Source organism: Ailuropoda melanoleuca, chromosome 11 (assembly GCF_002007445.2).
Source record: "Ailuropoda melanoleuca isolate Jingjing chromosome 11, ASM200744v2, whole genome shotgun sequence".
Lineage (NCBI taxonomy): Eukaryota > Metazoa > Chordata > Mammalia > Carnivora > Ursidae > Ailuropoda > Ailuropoda melanoleuca.
Window position 1 is genome coordinate 98,843,408 of NC_048228.1, and position 23,949 is coordinate 98,867,356.

General features: G+C 41.7%; 1 protein-coding gene across 1 annotated transcript in view; it reads left to right on the forward strand.

Annotated features, from left to right (window-relative positions):
* Positions 1-23,949, forward strand: part of TAPT1 (transmembrane anterior posterior transformation 1) — a 58,813-nt gene that overhangs the window by 15,775 nt on the left and 19,089 nt on the right. Inside the window, exons 5-6 of the mRNA XM_034670965.1 lie at positions 11,002-11,120; positions 22,298-22,460. Coding sequence (XP_034526856.1) covers positions 11,002-11,120; positions 22,298-22,460 — 282 coding nt within the window. The remainder of the gene's footprint in view (positions 1-11,001; positions 11,121-22,297; positions 22,461-23,949) is intronic.

A 23,949-nucleotide genomic window follows, 5' to 3' on the forward strand; every position in this document is an offset into this window, starting at 1 on the left:
CAGTTTAATCACAGGCATAAATATCTCATAACAGGGTGAGTTCCCTCTGGTGTCTCCCAGACCTTTATGTTATGAGTAGGGTTTCACTAGGCTTTTATTACAAGAGTTGGGGGGCTATCTAGACGTTCATCTCAGTAAATTTATTGTCTAATTGGTAATGCCTAGTATGTAATACCTTTCCCTGATAGAGAATATAGAATACTTCTAATATATAACACTATATTCATTTTNTATCTAGACGTTCATCTCAGTAAATTTATTGTCTAATTGGTAATGCCTAGTATGTAATACCTTTCCCTGATATAGAATATAGAATACTTCTAATATATAACACTGTATTCATTTTTTGTTGTTTTGTTTTTTTGGTAAATGCTATGATATTTTCATGTAGCCTTTTCAGGAGAAGAAACGACAAAGAGCACTTTGCTTCTACAAGGGTTGCACGTGCTACAAAACACATAGTTAATGTTTATTTATACTTTCAAGTCAAGAGAGTGGTCAACTCAGTATCTCTTACCGAACCTGTTTACTAATGTAAAAAAAATTCAGAATTTTTGTGTAATTTTCTCAGTGAAAAAACACATACTTGACTTTCAAAACAGGGTAAATTGTTTATATATTCAAAATAGTATTTCCAGTGGCTGGCACTTTTTTTGTATTTGAACTTCTCATTCCGATGTAAAGGGATAAAATTTTGGAGTGTTTTGTTGGCCTTGGGGAGCATTTCTTCTTTTCCGCCAGAAATCCCTTTCTGCCTGTACCCACACAGCCCTTGGTTTCTTGTCCTAGATCTGTTACCGTGTGTGATCTCTGTGCGGGCTGTACAGCGGAGGACACTGAACTACACTTTGTCTGCAGTCTAAGCTGAGACATAGGATAGTGCGGTGGTCAAGGGCACGAACTGTAAAGCCAGCCTGCCCGCATTTGCATCTACACTCCACCATTAATTAGCTGCGAGGCCTTGAGCCGTTCACTTCTATCCATTTTTCTCAGTTTTCTCATCTGTATAGTAATCATGGGGTGAGCCCTATGTAAATGTTTTAAAGCATTTTATAGTCCTCACCTCAGCAACTTGGGGAATGTCCTGCCCTAGGAGAGCAAGAGAAATTTGTAAAGGTTTCTTGTCTCCAGGTTGCATTTGAGGAGATGTCTCCTCTCAGAAGGGGTACCTGTCGTCTGGGGCCCCCTGTACTCAAAGGGTGACCCAGAGAGGTCTGGTTTCCATGGCTCCCCCATGTCCCACTCTGATCTCATGTTAGACTTTTAATCTTCCTGCTTCACTTGCTGCAAAATTTGACTTTTCTAACCCAGGAAGGGACATGGTTTTCTGACTTTCTGCCGCCTTAGATTGTTGACCACAGACAGTTTGGGGGAGAACTGTTTTCTTCCCTGTGTCTTTGTAACCAGGCTATCTTAAAGTATGTCTCTTTTATGAGGGATTTAGCTGATGGTCAAAGAGATAGCACACCCTGTCACCCTGACATTTTCTCTCAGGCCCTCTAGAGTCTGGCTTCAGCAGGCACATGACTTGGAGCCTCTGGTTAGGTCAGACAACGACACTTTAGAAGCTTTGTGAAATAGGGCAGGATCACCATTTCTTAGAAAATTCCTGGTAAGTGCTCACTGCTGCATACCCCCCCCTTGACTTGTCCATTTACATCCCACCTCTGGCAGCTATTTCTGTAGTAGTAAAACAGACAGCAGTTACCAAATAAGGATTAGGCACCAGGCACTGTCCCAGGAACTGTAAATGAGTTAGCATTCCATCTCCCTCACAGTCTCCTGTGACACATCTTCTCTTCAAGACCCATTTTCTCCATCTGCCCCAACGTGGCAGTCATGTTGGTGTTTGTGCTGCATTTCGACTCCATGGGAACAATTTATCCTGCACCCCATGGGTACAATATCCTTGTCAAGAGCTAATTTTGTCATCTGTGTGAATCCAAAACTGCAGGAAATAGTAAGGAAATGCTCACCAAAATATTTTTTTTAATTTCCTAATATATATATTCCTAATATATTTTAAAATTTCCTAATACATTTAAGTGCTGATTTTGTGAGCAGGTCACTGACTCACTTCTTTATTGATTTTTTTCAGTCTGTTTTGAGTACCGTCTGTACTCCAGGCACTTTGGCAGTGTGCGAGTACAGAGCTCACCTCCAGGCTTGCCAAGGTAACGCATTGAGAGGTGACGAGACAAGGATGTTGATTTTGCACCTGCATTTTTAGGGCTTGAGGGTGTGGGTGGGTGTGCTAGCAAGATCCAGAGGTGGGAAACTGTTAGGGGCAGGAAAGGACAGGTACACTGGGAGGAGAGGCCGGGACCAGGTAACTGTGAGTGGTCAGACTAAGCAGTGCAGACTAGCTTTGGGAGGATTTCTTAGGAATGCTTTTACCTGCAGGTGTGACAGACTACCTAACAGTGGCTTAAACCAGTTTGAAAATTTTTTGGACAAGTCTAGAGGAAGGAGATCTCCTTTTTTCCAGCTGATTGATGAAGCCAGCTTGGACTCAGAGTCCTTTCTATGTTTCCATTTTGCCATTGTTGGCAAATTGGCTTTTGGTCCTCTGGCTGGTTGCCTTTTAATAGAAAGACAACAGATGTGACCTCAGGCAGCGAAGCCACTGCATTATCACCCAAAAGAAGAGGAGACAGACATGCCACCATTCGAGTGTCCCTTTTATAAAGAATTAAAAGCTTTCCCAGAGGTGCCCTAGCATACTTCCTTCTGTGTGTGTCTTATTGGCCACAGTGAGTTCCACAGCCATCTGCAGCTTCCGGGGAGACTAAGGACAGTGGATGTGATACTTTTCCGAGGAAGGGAGAGGCAGATTGAGAGTGGTGATTGGGTTGGCCACCCCTCAGAGCTCTGCTTCTGAAAAGGTCGTATAGTGATGTTCAACATGGATTAGCAATGAGAGAAGCAAGAAGGGCTCAAGATCTTTCCATGTGCCTAACCTTTCTTCAAATTAAAATAAATTGATTTATTTATTTTACCTTCTAAGAAATAAGCGTGTTAGATACGTGTCAGGTGTAGGTTGTGATTATTACAAAGCCTTTTATCAAAATTACTTCCTTTCCGTTATTTCCATATGTTATGTAACCACCTATCATAAAAGGTAGAACTAAAACGAAAGTATATTTTTGACTTTTCTTTACCTTGTAATTCTGTACTTTTTGGCAGTGTTTTATTTCTTTGTTACCATAGTTATTACATTTTTTCGAAAATGCAACTCAGCTGCTTAGTCTTCAATGGAACTGCTTAGTTGCCTTAAGATTCTAGTAAATTTTCCTGAGCTTTAAATTTGTCAGGTTGAAGGTGTAAGCATTGCTGTGGGTATAGAATATTGTTATTTTTCTGCATAGACTATTGTTATTATTGAAAGAGACCAAGATTACGTGGCATGGGAAAATTGGGGGTCAAGATTGAGTAATGTTAACTTTTCTTCTCAGGTCTGCAGGTGATAGGCGAGTGCCCCAATTAAGGCATTGAACCTCCTTGGGCTTTGACTTTCTTCGTCAGAGATTATAGGGTTGGACTGGGGCATCTTGAGAGAGCTGATAGTCCATGACTCTGAATGAGTTTGTGTGCGAGGAGCAGAGGAAACAGGAGCAAATGGAAAGCTTCGCAGAAAGGGAAATTGTACTTACCTAAGGGAGGAGCTTAGTTCTGCTTTTTTGAGGGTGCAGGGTGGGGGTAGAGGATGTAACATTTGGAAAAAATAATTCAACAAGTTGTTTTCAAAACAACGAACTTAGAATATCACGGAAAGCCTTTTCGTTGTTTCTCAATGTGAGTGTGTGTTAACAAAATGTAGTCACAGCCATCGTTTCGCGTTTATTTCAGGAAAACAGTCCTGGGATTTCATGGTGAAACTGTATTAAGTACATACCCAGACCCACGTGTATGGCAGCAGTTTCTTGGGCATCCTGCTCAGTTGCTAATTTCAAGGAAGTGTGTTGGGGAATCATCCCCCTGAGTTCTTCTCATGATGCAGCTCTTGTCTGTGACACACCCTGACTCACATGTCCCACCACGAGACTGCTTAGAAGCAGGAAAGCCACGGGGATCCGCATTTCTCAGAATCTAACATCTGGGCAGCCTAGGCTGGCATTCCTCCGGTTCTCTCTGAGGCTTGTTGCCCCTGCTTGGAGTGGCAGCGGCAGCGGCTTCTTCGTGCCTCTGCAACAGTCTTAACCTTTCTTAAGTCTCTTGGAGGACAGGGCCAGTTTGGCTACAGCACCGGCAGCCCCCTTCAGAAGTGGATCTTGGAGGTGATGGGGGAGGCATCCATGGCCTCGTGGCCTGGTGGAGGCCCCGCTACCTGGGGGGCATATAGGACCCGTCCAACAGTTCTAGGACAACCAGCTGAAGACTTCAGGCTGTACCCTATTCACTGATGTAGTTAAAAGACAACTTGTGAAGTTGGCACTGTGGGCCTATTTTTATCTTTTTGAATCAGTAACTTCTGTCGTGTTAGCTTTGGAAAGAGTTTTAAATCTCTCTCTTCCTCTCTCTTTCCATCGTGCTGTAGTAGGCCATTGTGATCTCTCACTCAGACCATTGTTCTCCTTCACTGTCCTTTCTGCTTAACCTGCTGTAATGCGCTGATCACTCCTTAAAAAAGTAGATTTGAGCCGAGAAGTGGTGTGATCTTGGCCGGCAACAGCGTGACTCTCAGGTGTGCCCTGGGGTCTGGAGAGCACACCCAGCCTGCTGCGTTATAGCGCTGTTTGCTCTTTGCAAACACCACGTAATGGTCCCTGCCTCAAGGGTCGCTGGGAGGATTCAAGAAATTAATGGGGCTCAGGTGCTTAGAGTATAATAGTATTTGACATGGCTGTTAAAGATGCAGGAAAATCCAGTACCTTTCCATGTATATAATCTTTCTACAAATTTAAAATCTTGAATTTATTTCTTTATTTACCTCTTAAGAAATTTATTCCTCATGTTAAAATATATGTCAGATGTAGATTGTGATTATTATGAAGGCTTTCATCCACATTACTTTGTTTTCTGCAGTTACATGTGTATATGCAACATTGCTTGTTATAAAGGTCCCCGGGTCACTGTAATCCTGTTGTTTGCCTTATCCTAGAGTTCAGACTTCCTGGGGGTATGAATTTTTGAATTCAGGTGAATAAAAATTATTACAGGGATGACCTTGAAGCAGTAATTGCTTTCAAAATCAGTCCTTTGTAAACTTCTTAAATTGATAACCTATTCTCCTAAGAGTGGTAATCCATTCTTCTAACAATGGATCTCTGCATGTGGGTTTGTTGAGAACTCCTGGAACACAGGATGAAGCTCTGTGTTCCTTCGTTATTACTGAAGGTGGTTTCTGTCCCTCTAGTATAATTCTCACATTCTTGTCACACAGCCTCCCGCTCACGCTGCACCTAGGCATGCTCTTCCTTTTGTTCAAAATTCTGTTCCTTTTACAGTGCCTGCCAAAATCTAGTACACCTCTTGTCTCCTCTGTGGGAGATCCTTGCTAACTCTGTTCCCCCTCCCGTGGGTGCACATTCCCCAGTGCCACCCTCCACTCCTGCTCACCCCACCCAGACCTCATTTCTTCTCCAGTGTCTCCAGAGCGCATCATTCACCAGCATTTACTACACAGTCGGTGTCCAGCTCACTAGATTGTGAATTCCCAGGGGAAGCTGTCCTTCCTAATGACCTTTGATCCCCAGTGTAGAATTGAGCCAGATACAGTCTCTGCTCTTTCAGGAGGAGACCCAGAGCTTAGTAAGTTATGAGACCAGGGAAGAAAAAGGAAACACTGCTTCCTGCAGTCCTCCTTTCCAGCTAATGCTCCAGGCCAGCCACCCCCCACCAGTGGGTGCTGTGTGGCGGTCGTGGTGGAGGAGACGGTATTCAGAATTGCTAGAAGATGGTTTGTGGAATTCAGAGAGGCATATTCCAGAATTGTGTTATTTTAATTTTAGTCATAAAATTTTATTTATTTTGAAATCTCAAAGGAAGGCAGGATATTTTTGTTAAAAAGTGACAAATTTTAAAAAGGTTAAGAAACCCTGCTCCATTCTTCACAGAGAGAGGTTGGCATATTTATATATTTCTTTTGAGGTGAGTCTTTTTCAAATGATAAAGAACAATAGTAGAAGGTCCAAAATGAATGTGGGAAGAGCTGGTTGTGGAAATGTTCACTAGCCTGTGATGTTTTGTTGACCAGTGTTACAGAATCAGTGCCATTTTGTAATTTTCTTAACATTGAAGTTCAGATGTTAAAAGCTATGTTAAATCTTCAAAAAAAAAAAAAATGTGTATAAGGCCAAATCCAGTAGCAGGGTTGAGGCTGGAAGGATGAGTAACAGGTATCGTAATAGAAACAGTGCTTTCATTTTCAGAGTTGTGTCTTCCACAGGCTGAAGTCTGGCCCTGCCTCTGCTGCTCACAAAACAGGCAAGGCTACTGAGTCTCACTGCAGAGCAGGGGTGAGGGTGTGCTTCTCTTCTCTCAGAGTGGGAGACAGGATGAACTGAGGCTGTGAGCGCAGTGCCCAGGTGCACTGCGCAGTACTTGTAGAAGGCTTCTGGAGTCCTTCCGGATGAGAGCTGCAAGACAGAAGGGCCGGCTGACATTTAAGAGCTATCTCATTAATTAAGCAGATTATTTTGAAGTAATTATTTGCCCATGTAAAATTTAATAAATCCCTACTCTGAGAATGAATTTTAAGAGAAGTATTTTGAAATTGTATATCTGCAATTTGTGTCTCAGTGCTTCTCGTTCATTTTTGTACAAAGAGCTTCCCAGTGTGTTCTTACTCCAAAATTCTCCACAAGGCTCTCTGTAGCCACTTTGAACTCTTTTCACTGCCTGGGTGTCTGCCCATGAAGGGAACGGAGTTCAAGGAGCCTGGCTCTCCGGGGACCTGTTTTTCAGACAGTTGAGTTACCACCCTTTCTTGGGTTGTGAATTTAGTGAGAATGGCTTTGCTTTATAAAGGAGAAGTAGAAAATATCAACCTGTACTCCATGGACTAAAAGTTAATCTTATTTTGGTGAAACTTTTCTTTTGGGTTTTTGACTATATATGAATGTTTTGAGTGTATATGAAAACATAGAGTGTTTTTCTCATGGTGAATCCTAGTTAGAGTTTGAATCCTCTTCGTTGTGCACTTTGCTCCTTTACAAGACTTTGACTTTTTTTTTTCTTTGTTAAGACTTTGGCCTTCTTAAAATAGTGGTCGTACATCTTATTCAGCTGTCATAGTCTCTGCCACATGAGAGCTGTACAATATTTGTTTGATTAAGAGAAAAGGAGGAACAACTCAAAGAATGAGTGTTAGCCATGGGAAGGTTTCCCACAGAAGCACGTACATCATTGTGTCTTCTTCTCTCCCTGGGAAAATGCACAGAATGGAAGAGCAAAGCCAGCAACCCCAGTGTATGATTTCTTCTTGAAATATTTTCACCATGCTTTGCCATGCAAAGTAACTGAAGGTGTTAAAGTATATATTATTCTCATCATAATATATACCCAAAGCTTTTAATTCTTAGTAACATATTTTCAGAGTTAGCAATATATCTAAATATGTGAAATTTATTGCCTTCTAGAAGTTCGATCCATTAAATGTCTGTTTGCATTTTTTATGACACTAGGCAAATTAGCAAGAGTTAGCGCAAAGAAAATTGTGTTAACCCCCATGCCTAGTAAAAGTAGGGAGTGAGATCTCTTTGCTGTGCTCAGACTGCTTCAGAGAGAGCGTGCAGGGCCTTCGTCGGGCAGACTCGGGCTCCAACACCATTTCCTTTCCTCTGACCCCCAGCCTTGTGCAGGCGTTCAGCTTCAGAGCTGTGGTTTCCTCAAGTGTCAAGTAGGGATCATAATAACTACCTCAAAGAGCTGTCAGGAGGATTAAGTAGCAGGCTCTTAACCACCGTGCCTGGAAGACGGGTACAGGAGACCCTGCTGCCCGGCCCCTCCAAACTTGTGGGGGGGGGGGCACGTGAATTAACTGAGAGATGCCCACACAGTGTCCTGCAGGGCGCCCGGCTCACCCTGCACCTGGCATGCTTTCCTTACCTCCTTCAAGGATGAATGTTTTTATGCTTACATCTTGTTTACTTTATTAGGAGATTTTCTCATTTTCGTCTGTAAGGGATTTGCAGGAGAAAGGGCACCATCTGAGCGGTGGGCACAGTACTTGAGTCCACGTTCCCACATTTCCAAACCCTGAAAGGCATTTCTGTGGCTTTTCTTGTGCATTGGGTGTTGTCACTACACGAGTGCTTTCTCTCCATCCAGCTGCAGTTTCCCCAGACCGCAGCCACTTGCTTTCCTTCCAGTTTTATGTGGCAGACTATTGCACTGACTGCTCCAGGCGGTCCACGGTCATCATACCGTGGGAGATTATTGCTTGCCCACTTAGTTTGCTGGGCTGGTTGAAAATGTGAAGAGAAAGGCCCAGCAGACTTCTGTTGCTGTTGTTCACCATGAACGATGCGAATACAAATTCCTCCAAGCCAAAGAAAGGTAGCTGTACTGTTCTTTAAGAGAAAGTTTTCATCTTCATAATTTCTTTCCTCCTCTGTGCTCTTGCTCTGCTTCCTCCTCTGGAAGCTTTCTCCCCTTTTCCTTCCCACACGCCCTCTTCTGCCCAGTCTTCCTCTCCATGTGGCTACAGCCCTCATCTTCTCAGATGTCTTTAAGGGTCCCTCTGGAGCTTTTCTAGATCTCTCCAACTTCGTTGGGCCATTCTCTCTGTAGGGCTCCCCTATTCCTTGAAAACTTAGTTCTGTCATAGCGGCAGTCTCTGTGTGGGTGTCTCTGTGCTAAAGTGTGAATGAGCTTAGTGAGGGCGGAAACCCCATCCTGGTGTCCTGCCTGGCTTTGTGCCTGCTGGGCTGAGTGTGTTACTTGGCCCATATTAGCAGCGTCATAGATGTTGGATGAATGAGTAATGTGCTCATCCCCGGTGTAAGGTCAGGAGAAAAACAACCACTTACTCTCCTTCCCAGTATGTGATCTCCTGTTGCTTATACACCGAGATACCTTCTGGGATGTGCGGGCTTCTAGTAGTTTCTGCCTTTGGAGTGCAGCCAGCAGTCCACCAGGAAACAGAGAAAGCTTTCTTGGTGACAGGAGAGTAATAAATACGGGCCACCAGCTTTCCGTGGACCATGCTGTCTTCTACAACACTCCTTTGTATGTAGAACAAGGAAACAGATGCAGGACCGTGGCTGTGCTCGCGACAGACGGATGCCTGACTGGTCAGCAGCCTTGGAGGGAAGACTGGAAAGTGGTGTGTGTTTTTTTTTTTTTTTTAAAGATTTTATTTATTTATTCGACAGAGATAGAGACAGCCAGTGAGAGAGGGAACACAAGCAGGGGGAGTGGGAGAGGAAGAAGCAGGCTCATAGCAGAGGAGCCCGATGTGGGGCTCGATCCCATAACACTGGGATCACGCCCTGAGCCGAAGGCAGACGCCTAACGGCTGAGCCACCCAGGCGTCCCTGGAAAGTGTTTTGCAGCACGACTTGGTACTTTCGTGGGTGTTCATGATGAATCTAAATTGTTTTTAAAAAAGACAAAAAAGCTCTTAGGTTCTCTATATTCTGATTGAGAAATCTGGCTCATATATGTACATATTCTTTTGAGAATTGCAAAAAGTTAATAAAATGTGCCCTTTTTTTTTTTTAAAGGTTTGCTAGGGCTTCTGTCACAGAGTACCACAGACCAGGCGGCTTAAACCACAGAAACTTATTCTCTCACAGTTCTGGAGGCTAGGCATTGAGATCAGAGTGTCAGCAGGGTTGATTTCTTCTGAGGCCTCTCTCCTTGGCTTATAGACAGTGTGTTCTCCCTGTGTCTTTGTATCATCTTTCCTCAGTCCCTGTGTCCAGATTTCCTCATCTAATGAGGACGCCGTTACATTTTATTAGGACTCACTCTAATGACTTGATTTTAATTTAAGTTACCTCTTTCAAGAACCTGTATNGTCCAGATTTCCTCATCTAATGAGGACACCGTTACATTTTATTAGGACTCACTCTAATGACTTGATTTTAATTTAAGTTACCTCTTTCAAGAACCTGTATCCAAACATGGTCACATTCTGAGGTACTGGTGGTTAGGACTTCAACATATGAATTTTGGACGGACACAGTTCTACCCGTAACATTATGGGTTTTAACTACTTAATAAATTTACGTAGGACAATTCATTGCCTGAGGTTACATGGAGTGTTATGTGTGAGGGCACAGAGAGCGTACCGTGTGTGGGTATCAGACATACAGGAAGTCACCACTCCTCCAATAGCTCAGTGTGGTAGCCTGGGTGTGGCCATTCTCCAGGCCATCAAAAGACTCCACCCTCCTGTGAAATACAGTCCTGCATTTAACAGGGCAGAGGTAATATGTTACAGAAAAATAGGAAGGACTGGGCAAGGGCACAAGAAAGGGGAAGAGGTACAAACATTAGCAGCTACTCCTCCAGTTAAGAATAATGCCTTCTGAGTACAGCAAATTTGAGTGCACGTGAATTTATGTTAAAATTAGTGATCATTTTACACATTTGTGGAATAAAGACAGTATTTTAATTCAGTATATGTCTCAGTCTTTTCTGTCCTTGAAGCACTCTGATAAATAGGAGGCAGCAAAATCACAAAGAGTAAAGTTAGAGTTAAAGGTTCTATCTGAAAGATTTTCTGTAGTATCTTTGACGTTTGAGGAAGTCCCTATTAGGTGTTTCAGAGCTGTGGTCTGGGTGGATTATCTCTTGAGTAATTGACTAGGTGGTAAACCGGAGGTTCTGGGAGAAGAACTACAAACTTGCACTTTGAAGAGGATTTTTCATTAAATGTGGCACATGTACCCAAGTCCAACTACTAACTTCTTATTCACGTAGTTAAGTTACAAGAAACGCATCCCCAACAGTGTTTAGAAATTCCTCTTTTGAAATTTTCATCTACAGTTATTTAGAGAATATTTACTTTACATTTTGTTTTTTGTTTTCTTTTCTCCTTTTAAAATCCAGCTCATGGTTTTTGGAATCTTTCTGTGCCTGGATGCATTTCTGTATGTGTTCACCCTGCTTCCTTTAAGAGTTTTCCTGGCACTATTCAGGCTCTTCACTCTGCCTTGCTATGGCTTAAGGTAAGTTTAAGATCGTGAGCTATTTCAAATGTTTAAATTATTTTTGCTACTCGTAAAAGTAGTATTTTACTACTTGTAGTTGTTAAAGTAAATAATCACTTGGATAGATTTTGAAGAACAGGAATAATTTATACAGTTTCGATCATACTTTGGCCCTTAATGCATGAGCTAATGCTGTGTATCTTTTTAATGAATATTATATAATGTGTTTATATAATATTTGTACTTTTTCCATGCACACTTTTTTTCCAAATGGTGTTGAACTAGAACTTTGTTTTGGCCAGTACAGTAATATTAATAATGCAGGCGGCCACGTAGAAGCGTGGGAAGGCATGGGGACTGAGAGCCAAGGACCTGGTGGCCACTGTGTTGCTCACCCAGGACCTTTGTATTCTTGAATCCCTTGACCTCTGAGGCATTGTCTGTAGAGTGAGAACTGGGTTCTGGGCTGGGAGTTATCACAATCTCCTAAGGAGCTCTTACTTCAGGGGCTCTCTGCTTCCTCTTATTGAAGAATCACTGTCTTAGTGGCCTGGTGAGCCTTAGTTACTCATTCCTGAGGAGACGCCCTCTGATTTGTGAAAGAGGAACACTCTCGAGGACCATCGGCCTCGTGGGGAGGCTCAGACAGCCCAGCCCCACATTGTTTAGCTGATGAAGTGTGGGCAACTGCCTAACTTCTCTGTTCTCTAAGCCTGCTTCCACGTCACAGTAAAAAGGGGATGTTGAGAGCCCAGCATCTTCTACCACAAAGATGGGAGGTGTGAAAAGATTACCCAGCGTGGTGCCTGGTTCACAGTAGACCAGAACAAATACTAGTTTCCTTCCTTCCTTCTCTACCAAAACTAGAAACAGGGAGGTGAAAATGTTAAGCTAGGTGAATCTTAATGTTTGATTGGTCTTGAGGTTAGAAGTTTGGGTTTTACGGTTTTCTTTTTTTGCACAGACATGTCAACATGTGTCCACTCTATGGAGTCATTCTCTAGAATATTATACAGTTCTTAGCATAGTTGCCCAAGTGACATTTCTCACATGGATCACTTCTCTAGACATATTTCATTCTGAAAAAGTTTTAAAATGCTGACATGGACAATAATAAGAAACTTGATTTAACTATGAAGTAGGTGACTGTTCTATGGTATATAAAAATATAATCAATGTAATTATCAATGACTTAACCATGGAAACTGAGGTACAAAATTAATGGTCAATATACAGAATTATGTGTTGAGTTTTTTTTAATGCCTGAAGTCTTGGAAAATTCTCTTTTAAAGTAGTAAATAGGCATATACTTAATACCAAGTAAGCACTGAATAACACATACAGTCCCTTTAGAAATAAACCTTAATCAGTTTCAGTAAGGAAGAAGTCCCTCCAGTATAAATTGGAAGAATTTATTGGACATGATGATCATATTGTGAAAAGAGAAAAATTCTTTGCCAGTTTACATGGAGTAAAACAATGATAAGAATTAGGATCACGGGGCGCCTGGGTGGCACAGCAGTTGAGCGTCTGCTCAGGGCGTGATCCCGGCGTTATGGGATCGAGCCCCACATCAGGCTCCTCCGCTATGAGTCTGCTTCTTCCTCTCCCACTCCCCCTGCTTGTGTTCCCTCTCTCTCTCTGGCTGTCTCTGTCTCTGTCGAATAAATAAATAAAATCTTTAAAAAAAAAAAAAAAGAATTAGGATCACATCACTGTTATATGTGATACTTGACATTCTGTAGCCCTGTCTACCAGAATGAGAGAATTATGTTACATATTTTATTAATTACATGTTAGTCAAGTGGAAGACTCTTTTTAGGAATATAATCATCAGCTTTAAGATAGTCAAGTACATTCTTCATAACTTTGGGAGAATTTTTAATGTTTTATTCTTAGTAGCTGACATTTTTTAAAAAAGACATTTGTAGCATGGTTGGTACTTTGACATTAGCAAAGCCTCATCTCGTATATTTTTTTCTTTTATCACTATTGGGGTCTCGATAAAATTATGGTTATTTTAATTTTCAGAAGACCAGAAAAAAGTATCTAATAAAACATCACCAAATACAAGTCTTCATGTGGACTGCATAGCATGGATGGACAGCATTTGATAGAGCCAGGTGAAGCTACCTGACATAAAATAAGCAATGCCATGTAGAGGTGTTCCCATCTACACTATGAGCTAGATCAACTTTTTAGCTATTCTTGGATCAACAATGTGCTCCAGCCCATCTCTAAGTGAATGGCTTTTAATGACATAGTGTGTTCCATTTGGCTGTTGGCATGATGAGATAAAACATTATAGGGAAACACATCCTAAAAACTCTCTTCCTTCCAGAGTGGGTCCTTCCCTGGGTATGTTAGCACACGGTGGCTGCTCCCTGAATGGGTGACAGCGGTGATGTGTCAGTGTTCCAAAGGGCCCTTTTAGGCTCTGTTTGAAGACCCATCTGGTTATTGTACAAAGCGTCTAGATCGGTGTCATTTCTAGTGTTCCTTGTCACTTGGGATAAGCAGGGCACCCATACAGCATGGGAGAAGTCATCCAGTGTTTGTTCTGAAAACTGGAAGTGGAGTTGTGGAGAGCTGGCGGGTCTTCAGTCCGCCCCTCCCGTTTGCTTTGTTGTGAGGGGCCAGTGGTCCCTGGAGCCCACCTTTTCTGGACGTTTTCAGATCTTTTTTAGATATAAAGTAGAGGTGGTTCCTTTTGTATATGACTTTCAAATACTTTCAGTCTAAATTGAGTAGCATTTCAAAAGAGAATGTGTTCCATTGTCAAGGTTTTAGAGCTAAAATGACACCAGAGGGCAGTGTGTCACCCCACATGCAAGACTCCAGTCCCTTGTTCTATGCACACTTATTGCTATTATTGCTATTTCTGCAATTTGGACCAACCAAAGAATTATGTTTTATGCGGTCACTAATAAATATATGATGTATTTATATAAAATGTGAAATGCAGTTAAAATTACATAATAGAACTTCAGCAACTTTCAATATTCTGTGCAAGTGTAGACCAGAATACACAGAATATGAAAATACTGCCTTACTGTCTTAGTAAAAGTATGCTTTATCAAAACTGAGTGATTTGTGCTTACATTAGTATGTGTTGCAATTCATATTTTCTTAGATCAGTTTAGAAAACGGTGTCTTTTTGAGCATTATTTTTAAAACCACCAACTTTGAAATGTTTAAAACTTGAACTATAATGAGAAAAATTATAGTAGCAAAGCTATTGTTAATATTATATCTAAGACCTTTTCAGTATTTTGGGAATATAAAAATACATTTATTTTAACAAAATTACTGTTTAGAAATAGCCAAACTCTGCCTTCTTACACCTTTTCTTTCAACCTTCTCTACTTCCGTTAAAGGTTGATTTGTCTCACCTGCAGCTGTGCTATGTTCCATCTTTTTCAGCAAAAAGTGCTCTTTCCTTCAGTCTGACTTTTAGTCTTTCAAAGGGATAGAAAGAAATTAAAAAGAACAATAAAGAAGTTGATTGTGGGTTTTTTTCGAACTGTTCCTTTATTCTTACATTCCTGTGTTTCTTTTTTTCTATAAGAAAGTCACCAACTTCCTACTCTCTTAGTTCTTTTTAATTATTCCCCCCAAAAGGGGGAAGGGATATTGACTGGAGGAATCAAGATGCTGACGTGCGAACCAGGACTTTGCAGTCTCTAGTGCTGTTGGCTTCAGCCCCACGGCAGCGGTTGGGCAGGTATTCATGCTGCGTGTGCTGGCTTACTCTCTTTGCAGACTTGCATCTGGTACAGCATGTGTGAGAGGCTTTTGAAAACTGCCAGCCTCCCAGAGTTTCTGCTTTAGCATTTATTCTTTGGACCTATTTCTAAGTATTCTGTAAACTTGCCAAGATTTTTGTTTGGGTTTTGGTTTTTGCCACTTCTGACAACTTAGTGCACAAGGACCCTGCCTTTCACTAAAGCTAAGGGGCAGCGCAATTCTGCACGACCTTACGAGAACCCAGCCCGCGTTGTGACTCCCCGCCCGGCCCCCGGCAGGCACTTTGCCAGCTTTTGATCCTGTTAAAATATTGTTCATTTGAGAAGTTGGCAGGGTGATTATCTTGACTTGGTAGGTGTGTTTGTGTTACCTACGAAGTATGCACTGCTTTCATAAAAAGTTTAGTAATCTCAGGAATATTTATTTGAAAACTTTTTGCTAATGAATTAACAGTCTTGAAAAGTCTTTGCTTCCAGATATTTTGTTGGAAACGAAAATAAATAAAGAAATATATCCAAATTGTTTAAAAGCAGATCCCTGTGTTTCTTCCCTCTTTTGCCTATAGGGTAGTATCATTTTAGAAAGACATTCGAGAAACTTCTTGAATTCAGATAATTTTTTAATGATGACATGGAAATCAAAGTTAAATTTTGATTCATTATATGAGGTACCTGTGTTTCTTGGAAGAATGAAAGTATTTCATTTTTTAGAGGAGTAGACTGCTCTGTATTATGTTGAAGAGGTATCAGACCTCCTTTTTCCAAGTTTACTTATAGAATAAATAAAGTAACCGATTGTGAAAGTGTTTTTTATTTACCTGGCAGTGTTGCAAATCCTCTTTTCTGCTCAGACGTGTGACGTCATTTTGCGTTTTAGAATTCTCCGTAACATTTGAGTTAAAAGTTGAGGGAGATTGTAGAGAAAAATGGTTCTCTCTGGTGCCAAGAACGGAGTTATTTTTGAAAACTTTGCTCAAACATTTTAGATGGTAGTAAGTATAGAATCGGCTTAGGTAATAAATGCCAGAGTGTCTTTCTTTTACCATCAGAGCAAGTAAATTCTGTGCAAGCAAATTTCTGGATCACACTTCGGTTTTAGGCAGAAGAACTCTTGAGGCTTCATGGACTTTTTTGTGTTTAAGAAGCGATAATGTCTTTTTCCTCTGAGAGTTTACCCCACAGGAAGGCTTTTATCTCTCAGAAGAATGATGAATTTCAAATGCTTGACATTTTCTTAGCCTGTTGGACTTCTTCTGTGTGCCTTACTTCCTTCAAGATATTTCACCCAGAATTCACTTCACATACACACACACACGATTTTTCTCTTCTCCATAAGCCTCAATTATGCCCTAAATGGTTTAGTATCACCCTATAGCACATGCAGGGAGAGCTCTTGGTGGCTTTCTCTGGGGAAACAAGAATGTTTGTGCTTCCTCTTACAGAATTGATCTGTGTGGCTGATGTGTAGAGAACAATATATTTGTTTTATTAGAGAGTCTTCATAAATCAGGTTTTATTGTCACCTGTGTCCTCACCATGGCACTCTAAGTAGTGTAGCAACATTACAACCTTCTCTCTTTCTTTCTCTCTCGTGAATCAGACCGAAGGGAGGAGCACTTTCACTTCCTTTATAGAATGGAATGTGGTGTCACAGGGACTCCTTGTGGTGAGTAAACCCTGATTTTTCCTTCTCTACTCTCGGCCAAATTGACATCTGTGCAAACAGATAGTAATTATAATGGAAGCAACAACAACAGCGTAGGCAAGACATAACCATTTGAGGACGGACACCTGAGGAGAATGTGGTCTCTATCCTTACGTGGTTCCAAAGTTTTGACCACAGTTTTGCAAGATTTGACCATGATCTTACCTAACATAGGAAAATCACTCAATCAAATGATCTTTAATCACACTTGTTGCTCGAGACCATGATAGCAAGTACTTTTTCCCCAATGCCACAGCAGTCAATTGAGTTTATAATAAGTTCCTTCTGTATAAGCAGTTTTTATTTTGCATTACTCCATAGCTTTATTAAACCAGTTGGGTTTTTTTCTACTATAGTTTGAAATTATTTTAAAGCCCAAGGAAGTGACTTTAATCATTCAGTTTTAGTACTTAGTAATTATTTTTCTACTGTATGTCAGGGAAACTTAAGGTTTAAAGTACCATTTAAGATTTTATTTATTCATTTGACAGAGAGCACAAGCAAGGGCAACAGCAGGTAGAGGGAGGGAGAAGCAGGCTCCCCACTGAGCAGGGAGCCCAATGTGGGGCTTGATCCCAGGATCCTGGGCTCATGACCCAAGCTGAAGACAGATGCTTAACTGACTGAGCCACCCAGGCACCCCAAAAATACCATTTTCTAATTAAGGAAAATATCTTAATCTCAATACTTTATTTGAATTTACTTCAAAATTATAAGGGACTTCTTTTTTAAAAATGGGAGCCATATTGAATATTTTACATTTTTTAAAATTTTACATTCTTTCAGGTATACTACAAAATAGCTAAAAGTGTTAAAAGAGGAAGAGAGAAAGAAAGAAAGATTCAGTCTATGTATTTTATAATGAAATGTCTCATGTCGATAGCTTGACATATTTCTATACCAATTTGAAAATCAACCAGGCAGGGATTATCCCATTTTTCTGACTCATCTGTGTTGCCTTTTCTTTTTTCTTGATCTTTCTCTGTGCTACCAGTTTTTACTTTAATCTTAGCGTGTTACCTTCTGCTATCGAGCAGGAGGAAGAAGCCTACGTAGATCATCTTTGCCCACTGCATTGTTCTGTTTCCATGAATGCACGAGCCCTTTGAAACAACAGCAGTGCCTTAATTGACAATTGCACATACACAGTGGAAGTACTTGAACGAATAGAAGATGAAATTTAGAAATGAGAAAATGTGGTTTCTGTATGAGTGGCTTAACATGAAAATTTAAAAAGTATTTTAAGTTCTGTTGAATGTCTTGTTTAATGTTACCTTGTCTTGTCATAACTCACAGCCAAACCTGTGAATTAGATTAGTGGGTTTTTCACTTTGTCCAACAGCTTACTCCACTTACTTATAAGTTCATGTGAGATTTTCAGCATTTGCAAAATGAATTGTTAGTAACTACCGTTTAACAGACATTTCTAAGGAAGAACTTGAACCTGAAAGTATTGTTTGACAGCCAGTTCCAAGTCGATTGGCAAGACTGTGGATAGCTTCTTCTGGAGTTGGAAATGCTTATCAGATAGTCATCTAAAAATATCGTGACAGAGAAGGAGACAAATACCGGGACTGGTTCAAGTTCTTTTTCACGAGACAAATACCGGGACTGGTTCAAGTTCTTTTAATCCTGTGAACTTATTTTCAGGTCTGGTCTTTTCTTACTTAGAGATGCTGTGAGACATACAGACGTCTTTTAAGGTGCCACCTTAGAAATAGTTTTTATTTTTGCAACTTTTTTATTAACAGGGACGTTTATAGGAAGACAAGACTCTGTTTCTTGGGAGTTCTGATACTTTGATTCTTTACTTGAGTAATACTTAATTTTGTAAATCAGAGTCAACTCTGGAGCAGCTACATGGGACGTTAGCAAAGGAGATTATCGCCAGAGCAGGGAGCAGACAGAAGACAGTGGATCCAGTGAAATGTTGTCCTGTTTTTTCTCTTTCTAGAAATAAAGAACAAAAATGATGGGTATATTTGCTTTTTAGCACAAAATTTTTCCAAATGAGCTGTCAGTAAAGTGATAAGTTATAAGGTATTAAATTATACTGAAAGAGAAAGGGTACTGAGTTGTTGATTTAAAAGTTCTTTTGAAGAAAAGTCTAGAATGGTAGATGGTAGTAATAAACATGCCTTCTGGAGCCAGATTGCCAAGGTTCAGATCCCCGTTCCTCCACTTCTTGACTTAGTAACTGTCCAGCTTTGGGCACATTCCTGACTGTGCCTTGCCTCATCTGTAAAACTGAGATGGCCTAGGTAGTACCGTGCCCATAGGTTTACTGTGAAAACTGAAGAGAGTATATTCCAAGTGCCCAGAACAGTGCCTGCCACATAGTAACTGAAAATTGTAGCATAAGGTGTTTGTACAACTTTTCTGTGGTTTTACAACCTGGTTTGATCCTAGGCAAGATTAAGTTAAAGTTGTATATGCTTGCTTGATTTTAAATTTATATCGTCTTAGTTCAAAATGTGTCATATGTGTCATATTGTGTTATTTTGGGGATATATTCTCCAATGTTTGTTAGCTCTAATTTGCAGCAATGACTTGTAATTAATACAACGTTCCTTCGTAGACACACACTAACACATTGGGCCTTTGTTGTATATGTTTTATAAAGACACACGATTGGATATGATACATATATAAAAGCCCTTTGTCTCTCTCTCTTTTTTTTTTTTAATTTGAGGGAGACAGAGGCAGCGAGAGAGGGAACACAAGCAGGGGGAGTGGGAGAGGGAGAAACAGGCTTCCCGCTGAGCAGGGAGCCCAATGACGTGGGGCTCCATCCCAGAACGCTGGGATCATGACCTGAGCTGAAGGCAGACGCTTAACGAATGAGCCACCAGGCACCCCAGCCCTTTGCCGCTTAAATAAAATTACTTTGGCTGGGATCACTTAACTAAGTAGATGCCAGTCTAGTACCAAAAGCTCTAAGTATAGTTTTCTTTAATTAGTTATCAAAGTCACCTTGGTAATTAATGCAGATTAATTAATACTGCCCTACTCTTGGAACCTATCATTTTCTTCAATTCATAAAGCGTGACCTATAGTTCCTAACTACAAAGGCCCACGCCTCTTGGTGATTTGTGGTATTCAGCATATGCAGAGCTGCACCTGCACTTCGGAGGAAGAGACGGCTGCTGTAGTCCGTGCTGATGCCAGCTTGTCCCCTGGCTGTCCCAGGGGACAGAGTCACACACAGGCCAGCAGCCTAGGAGTGTTCAAAACGCCTCCTCCTCTCATTAGTTGAATGAAAAACATGCTTCGCTCCCTCTCTCAACAAATGCTACTACCTCTTCTGTTTTTCATCTTGTAGGGTGGGAGCAGGGAATTGCCTTGATGATAGAATAGCCCTTGGCAGAGATCTGTGTCCTGTGCTGGGTGTTTGGGAGATGGAAGGTGAAGATCCATGTGGTTCCGTGAGGAGAAATGGGCCAGCATCCACTTGGTAGAGAGGAACAGCACTGGAGAAGAGTCAGGGGGACAAGCAAATAGTGCTAGGGATTGATCAACTTTGTCCTTGATGCAAGTTTGTCCAAAACTTCAGCTGCTAAGAATAGTTTCACTTCGTTTATCAGTTTCCAGTGCTGGTCTCAAGACATAAGGTCTGACATAGACAAATGCTAACTTGTCTCCCCCTTTAGACTCACTGGTTCAGCCCAGTGTCTTCCCATCTACTTTTAAACCTTTGTGGACTTAGTTCTCTCAGAATTTACCTCTTGTCAGGATTTTTGCAGTATCCTGTATTCTTTCTGTGAACAGATCAATTTCATATCTGCCTCAAAACCGTGTGCGGTGTGGAAAACAAGAATGAGGTTCTATGTCATCTGCTTGTGGAGGTGGTATTGGAAGCCTCGTTGGTAAAATAATGCTTCACTGTTTTTGTAAAAGAGTGTTTCAGGTAAAAGTTTGCAAGACCTACAGATTCCTTGTTGAACCCTGCGCGCTCTCTTGAAGAAAAGAGCCCCTGATCTGGATATGGACAATGGTTAGGGGATAGTGAAGATGTGAAGACCTCAGACTGTTGAAGACCAGCTGGAAGATGAGGTCATCCCTTAGGTGGTTGCTAGAACATTGTCACGATGGCAGGAATGAAGAGATTCTGCAACTCCTGAAGAAAGTGCTGGGGGCTTTTTATTGATTACACTGTACAGTACATAAAAGCTTCCCAAACGGGAGATGGAGCATCTCCTGTCTTGAGGAATTTGCCTGCAGTAGACCTAAAGCAAGCTGCTTTCCGTTCTAGCCACAGGAGTTTCATAGCCACTGAAAGAAATTGTAAATTTCTTCTCTTTGTATTTTTTGCTGTGTCTTGGTCAGATGTTTCCATGCACAAGTTAGATTTTGCTCTTCATAGTCCGACCTTGAAGCGTAAGGGAGGAAACTTCTTTTTTCCCATCTAGATTCTTCTGCTGGTCCTATAATTAGATTGTCATAAAACAGATAAACAGGACAAAAATATAATTCCATACATACAGGAACTCATAAAAGTATGCAACTCAAGTGACCAGGCAGGACACTTTTATACCTTTAAGACAAACAATAAATTTGTGAAGAATTAACAAGACAAAGAAATTTGGGCTTGGGATAGCAAATTAATGAAGAAGTAACAAGGGTTGTTTATACAGCCTTCTCAGCCCTGAATTTCTTCTCTCTGGTGTTAAGGGTACCTTCTAAAGGCCCAAGGGAGGGTATCATTCCCTGGGAATTTATCTCCCACTTTCAAGGGGACAGAGGAGGTCAGAGTGTCCTCCTTGCGCCAGCTGTTTCCTACATCACTTCAATTCAAAATAAGATGCCGCAGTAGCGTATTTTGAGGTGGACTGCCTTGAACCCCATCCTGAAGTAAGCAATGATTCTGCTAGTAGTAGTTAGGAAGAAACTAGTTTCAGCTCCTGTCAAGCCAGTAAGAGAAAGACAGGAGGGGAGAATTCCACAGAAAATAGAAATAACTTAAATATATAGAGAAGTGCCGCTTTCCTAAAGGGAAGAGTGAAGTGAAGCTATATGCTAGATGCCGTTTTTCCACAGTGGGATTGGCAGAGACCCAGCAGCCGATCGCAGCCTGGATTGCGGCGCCTGCGCCTTCGTGCGGAGCTGCTGGTGGATGCAAACAAGGGCACAGCCATCAGAGAGGGCAGTTCACTTCTGCTGAGGGAACGTACCCTCCAGTTGTGACATTTGTCCTGCAGATGCATTTTCATATATGAGACATGACATGCCCAGGGCGTCATGCTGGGTAGTTGCAGAAGACCGGCCGTGCGCCAGGGCGTTCCGTGAATGACGGCACATCCGCGCAGTGGACCACGATGCCGTCCTAGACATAGGAACTCCTTGTGAAGCCACATGGAGAAACCTGCTCTGCTGGTTAATAAAAAGTGCCAGGCGCCACTGTGTGTGGGAAGGGCCGATCCAGAGGCCTTCAGGGCGTCAAGAGGAGTTGAAAGGCTTAGGTCAGAATCCTGGAAATCCATTGCTTCAAAGCACGTTATCGGAGACGCCCGCCCTCTGTTCACTTGTTGAGAGGACCCACTTCTAATAGTAATTCTGGTTTCACATCTTTTGTTTTTTGTTGGGCAGAAAACGTCACACGGTTGAGTAGTCATTGTAACTTGTTAGTTCTTAAAAGAGCGACTTAATTCTCATATCGTCTCTGTATGCCAGTGTATGTCCAGTAAAGATGATTTCAAGAGGATGTAAAGTAAAACTCATGTTTTATTACTTCTTATGTATTTCAGGGACAGGCGTTTGCTTCAGCCTGCGCAGGTGTGTGACATTCTGAAGGGCGTCATTTTGGTCATCTGCTATTTTATGATGCACTACGTTGACTACTCCATGATGTATCACCTGATAAGGGGGCAGTCAGTCATCAAGCTCTACATCATCTACAATATGCTGGAGGTGAGCGAAGGCCTCCTGCGCCCAGCCTCCCGGCCTGCACAGGCTTAGTCGGGTGCGGACTTGGAGCCCAATGGTACAGAACACTCACCTGACGGCTCTGGTGTTGGCACTGCAGTCACTTGGAGACCCCGTTAAAATGCAGATTCTGATTAAGTAGTTTTGGGCTGAGACTGGAGAATCTCGTCCTCACGAGATGGTGCCTGCTGCTGGTCCTTGGTCCCCAGGGCATGACACGTCCCCAAGTCGGAGAGAAGGGTACCTGCTGCCTAGAGACTGTTTTGTCAGTACCCCCTTGAGAATGTAAATGGTTAGATGGTACGGAAATCTGTCTGCAAATTCTTTGGAAACCCATGTATACTTCTTACTAAACTAAAAATTATGAAAAAATGTTAGGATCTTATGTATATTTGCTATAATAGATTGACATTTAAAGTGCTTTGGAATTTTTACATAGAACAAGTAAACATAAGTTTCCCAATTTCTCCAAGTACTTAATATTTTTTTAAGAAGATTTTATTTATTTATTTGAGAGAGACAGAGCATGAGTGGGGAGGAGATGGAGAAGCAGGCTCCCCGCCGAGCAGGGAGCCCGACATGGGGCTCAATCCCAGGATCCTGGGATCAGGACCTGAGCCAAAGGCAAACACTTAACCGATTGAGCCACCCAGGCACCCCAGTATTTTTAATGCAATATATTTCAGTTCAAAACAGTCAACATGTGGGAATCCGCTTTCATACAAAAAATAAATTAAGTAGCTACACAAAGCAAAAAAAACATGCTTTGCTCTATAGGCAGAATTTTAATCAGTTCTTAAAATAGTAAGTTACTCTAGGTTCTATGATAAAACTTTTGAGATTCAAGTGCATTTTCCTGTATAACTTTTTAGGGACACAAATAATGTCTACTTATCTTTTAACTTAGCTGGGAAAGGATTTTTCCTAATGAGTGGGCAGATGGAGGGGTGTAGGGGGCTGCTGGCCTTTCTGCTCTGAGGCTGCATTGCTATGGTAGATGAGGACTTTCCATCTCTTCACAGAAGCCATGGAACTCTGGCCGTCCTGGTTACTCCTAAATTCATTGACCAACGGATTTAAAGCCTCACCCTAGCTTCCTGATTTGTGCTCACTGCCTGTGCTCTTGCTCTGCCCCACCAAGTAGGATGCAGACAGCGTGGGTGAAGTTTTTGAGGCAGAGTAGCCATCCTCTCACAGAGAGAAAAGCCTGGGCTCCTCTCGTTCCTTCTGTGGCCTACCAGTGTCCTTCACTGCCTTCCCTCTTAGGGGATTGCCGGTGACGCGGGCTTCTCCCTACCTCCACACTTCATGCGTGCGCCCCCTCATTTACAAAGCCCTTGATTGGGCGGCCTCAACACTGGTATTAGAGAATAGGCTTCAAGGAAAATGGTCCAAGAATTGCTGATCAGAATGGCTGAAATGTGTATTCACTTTGCAGACTATACTTGTTGATGTGGTTTCAGCATAGTGGACA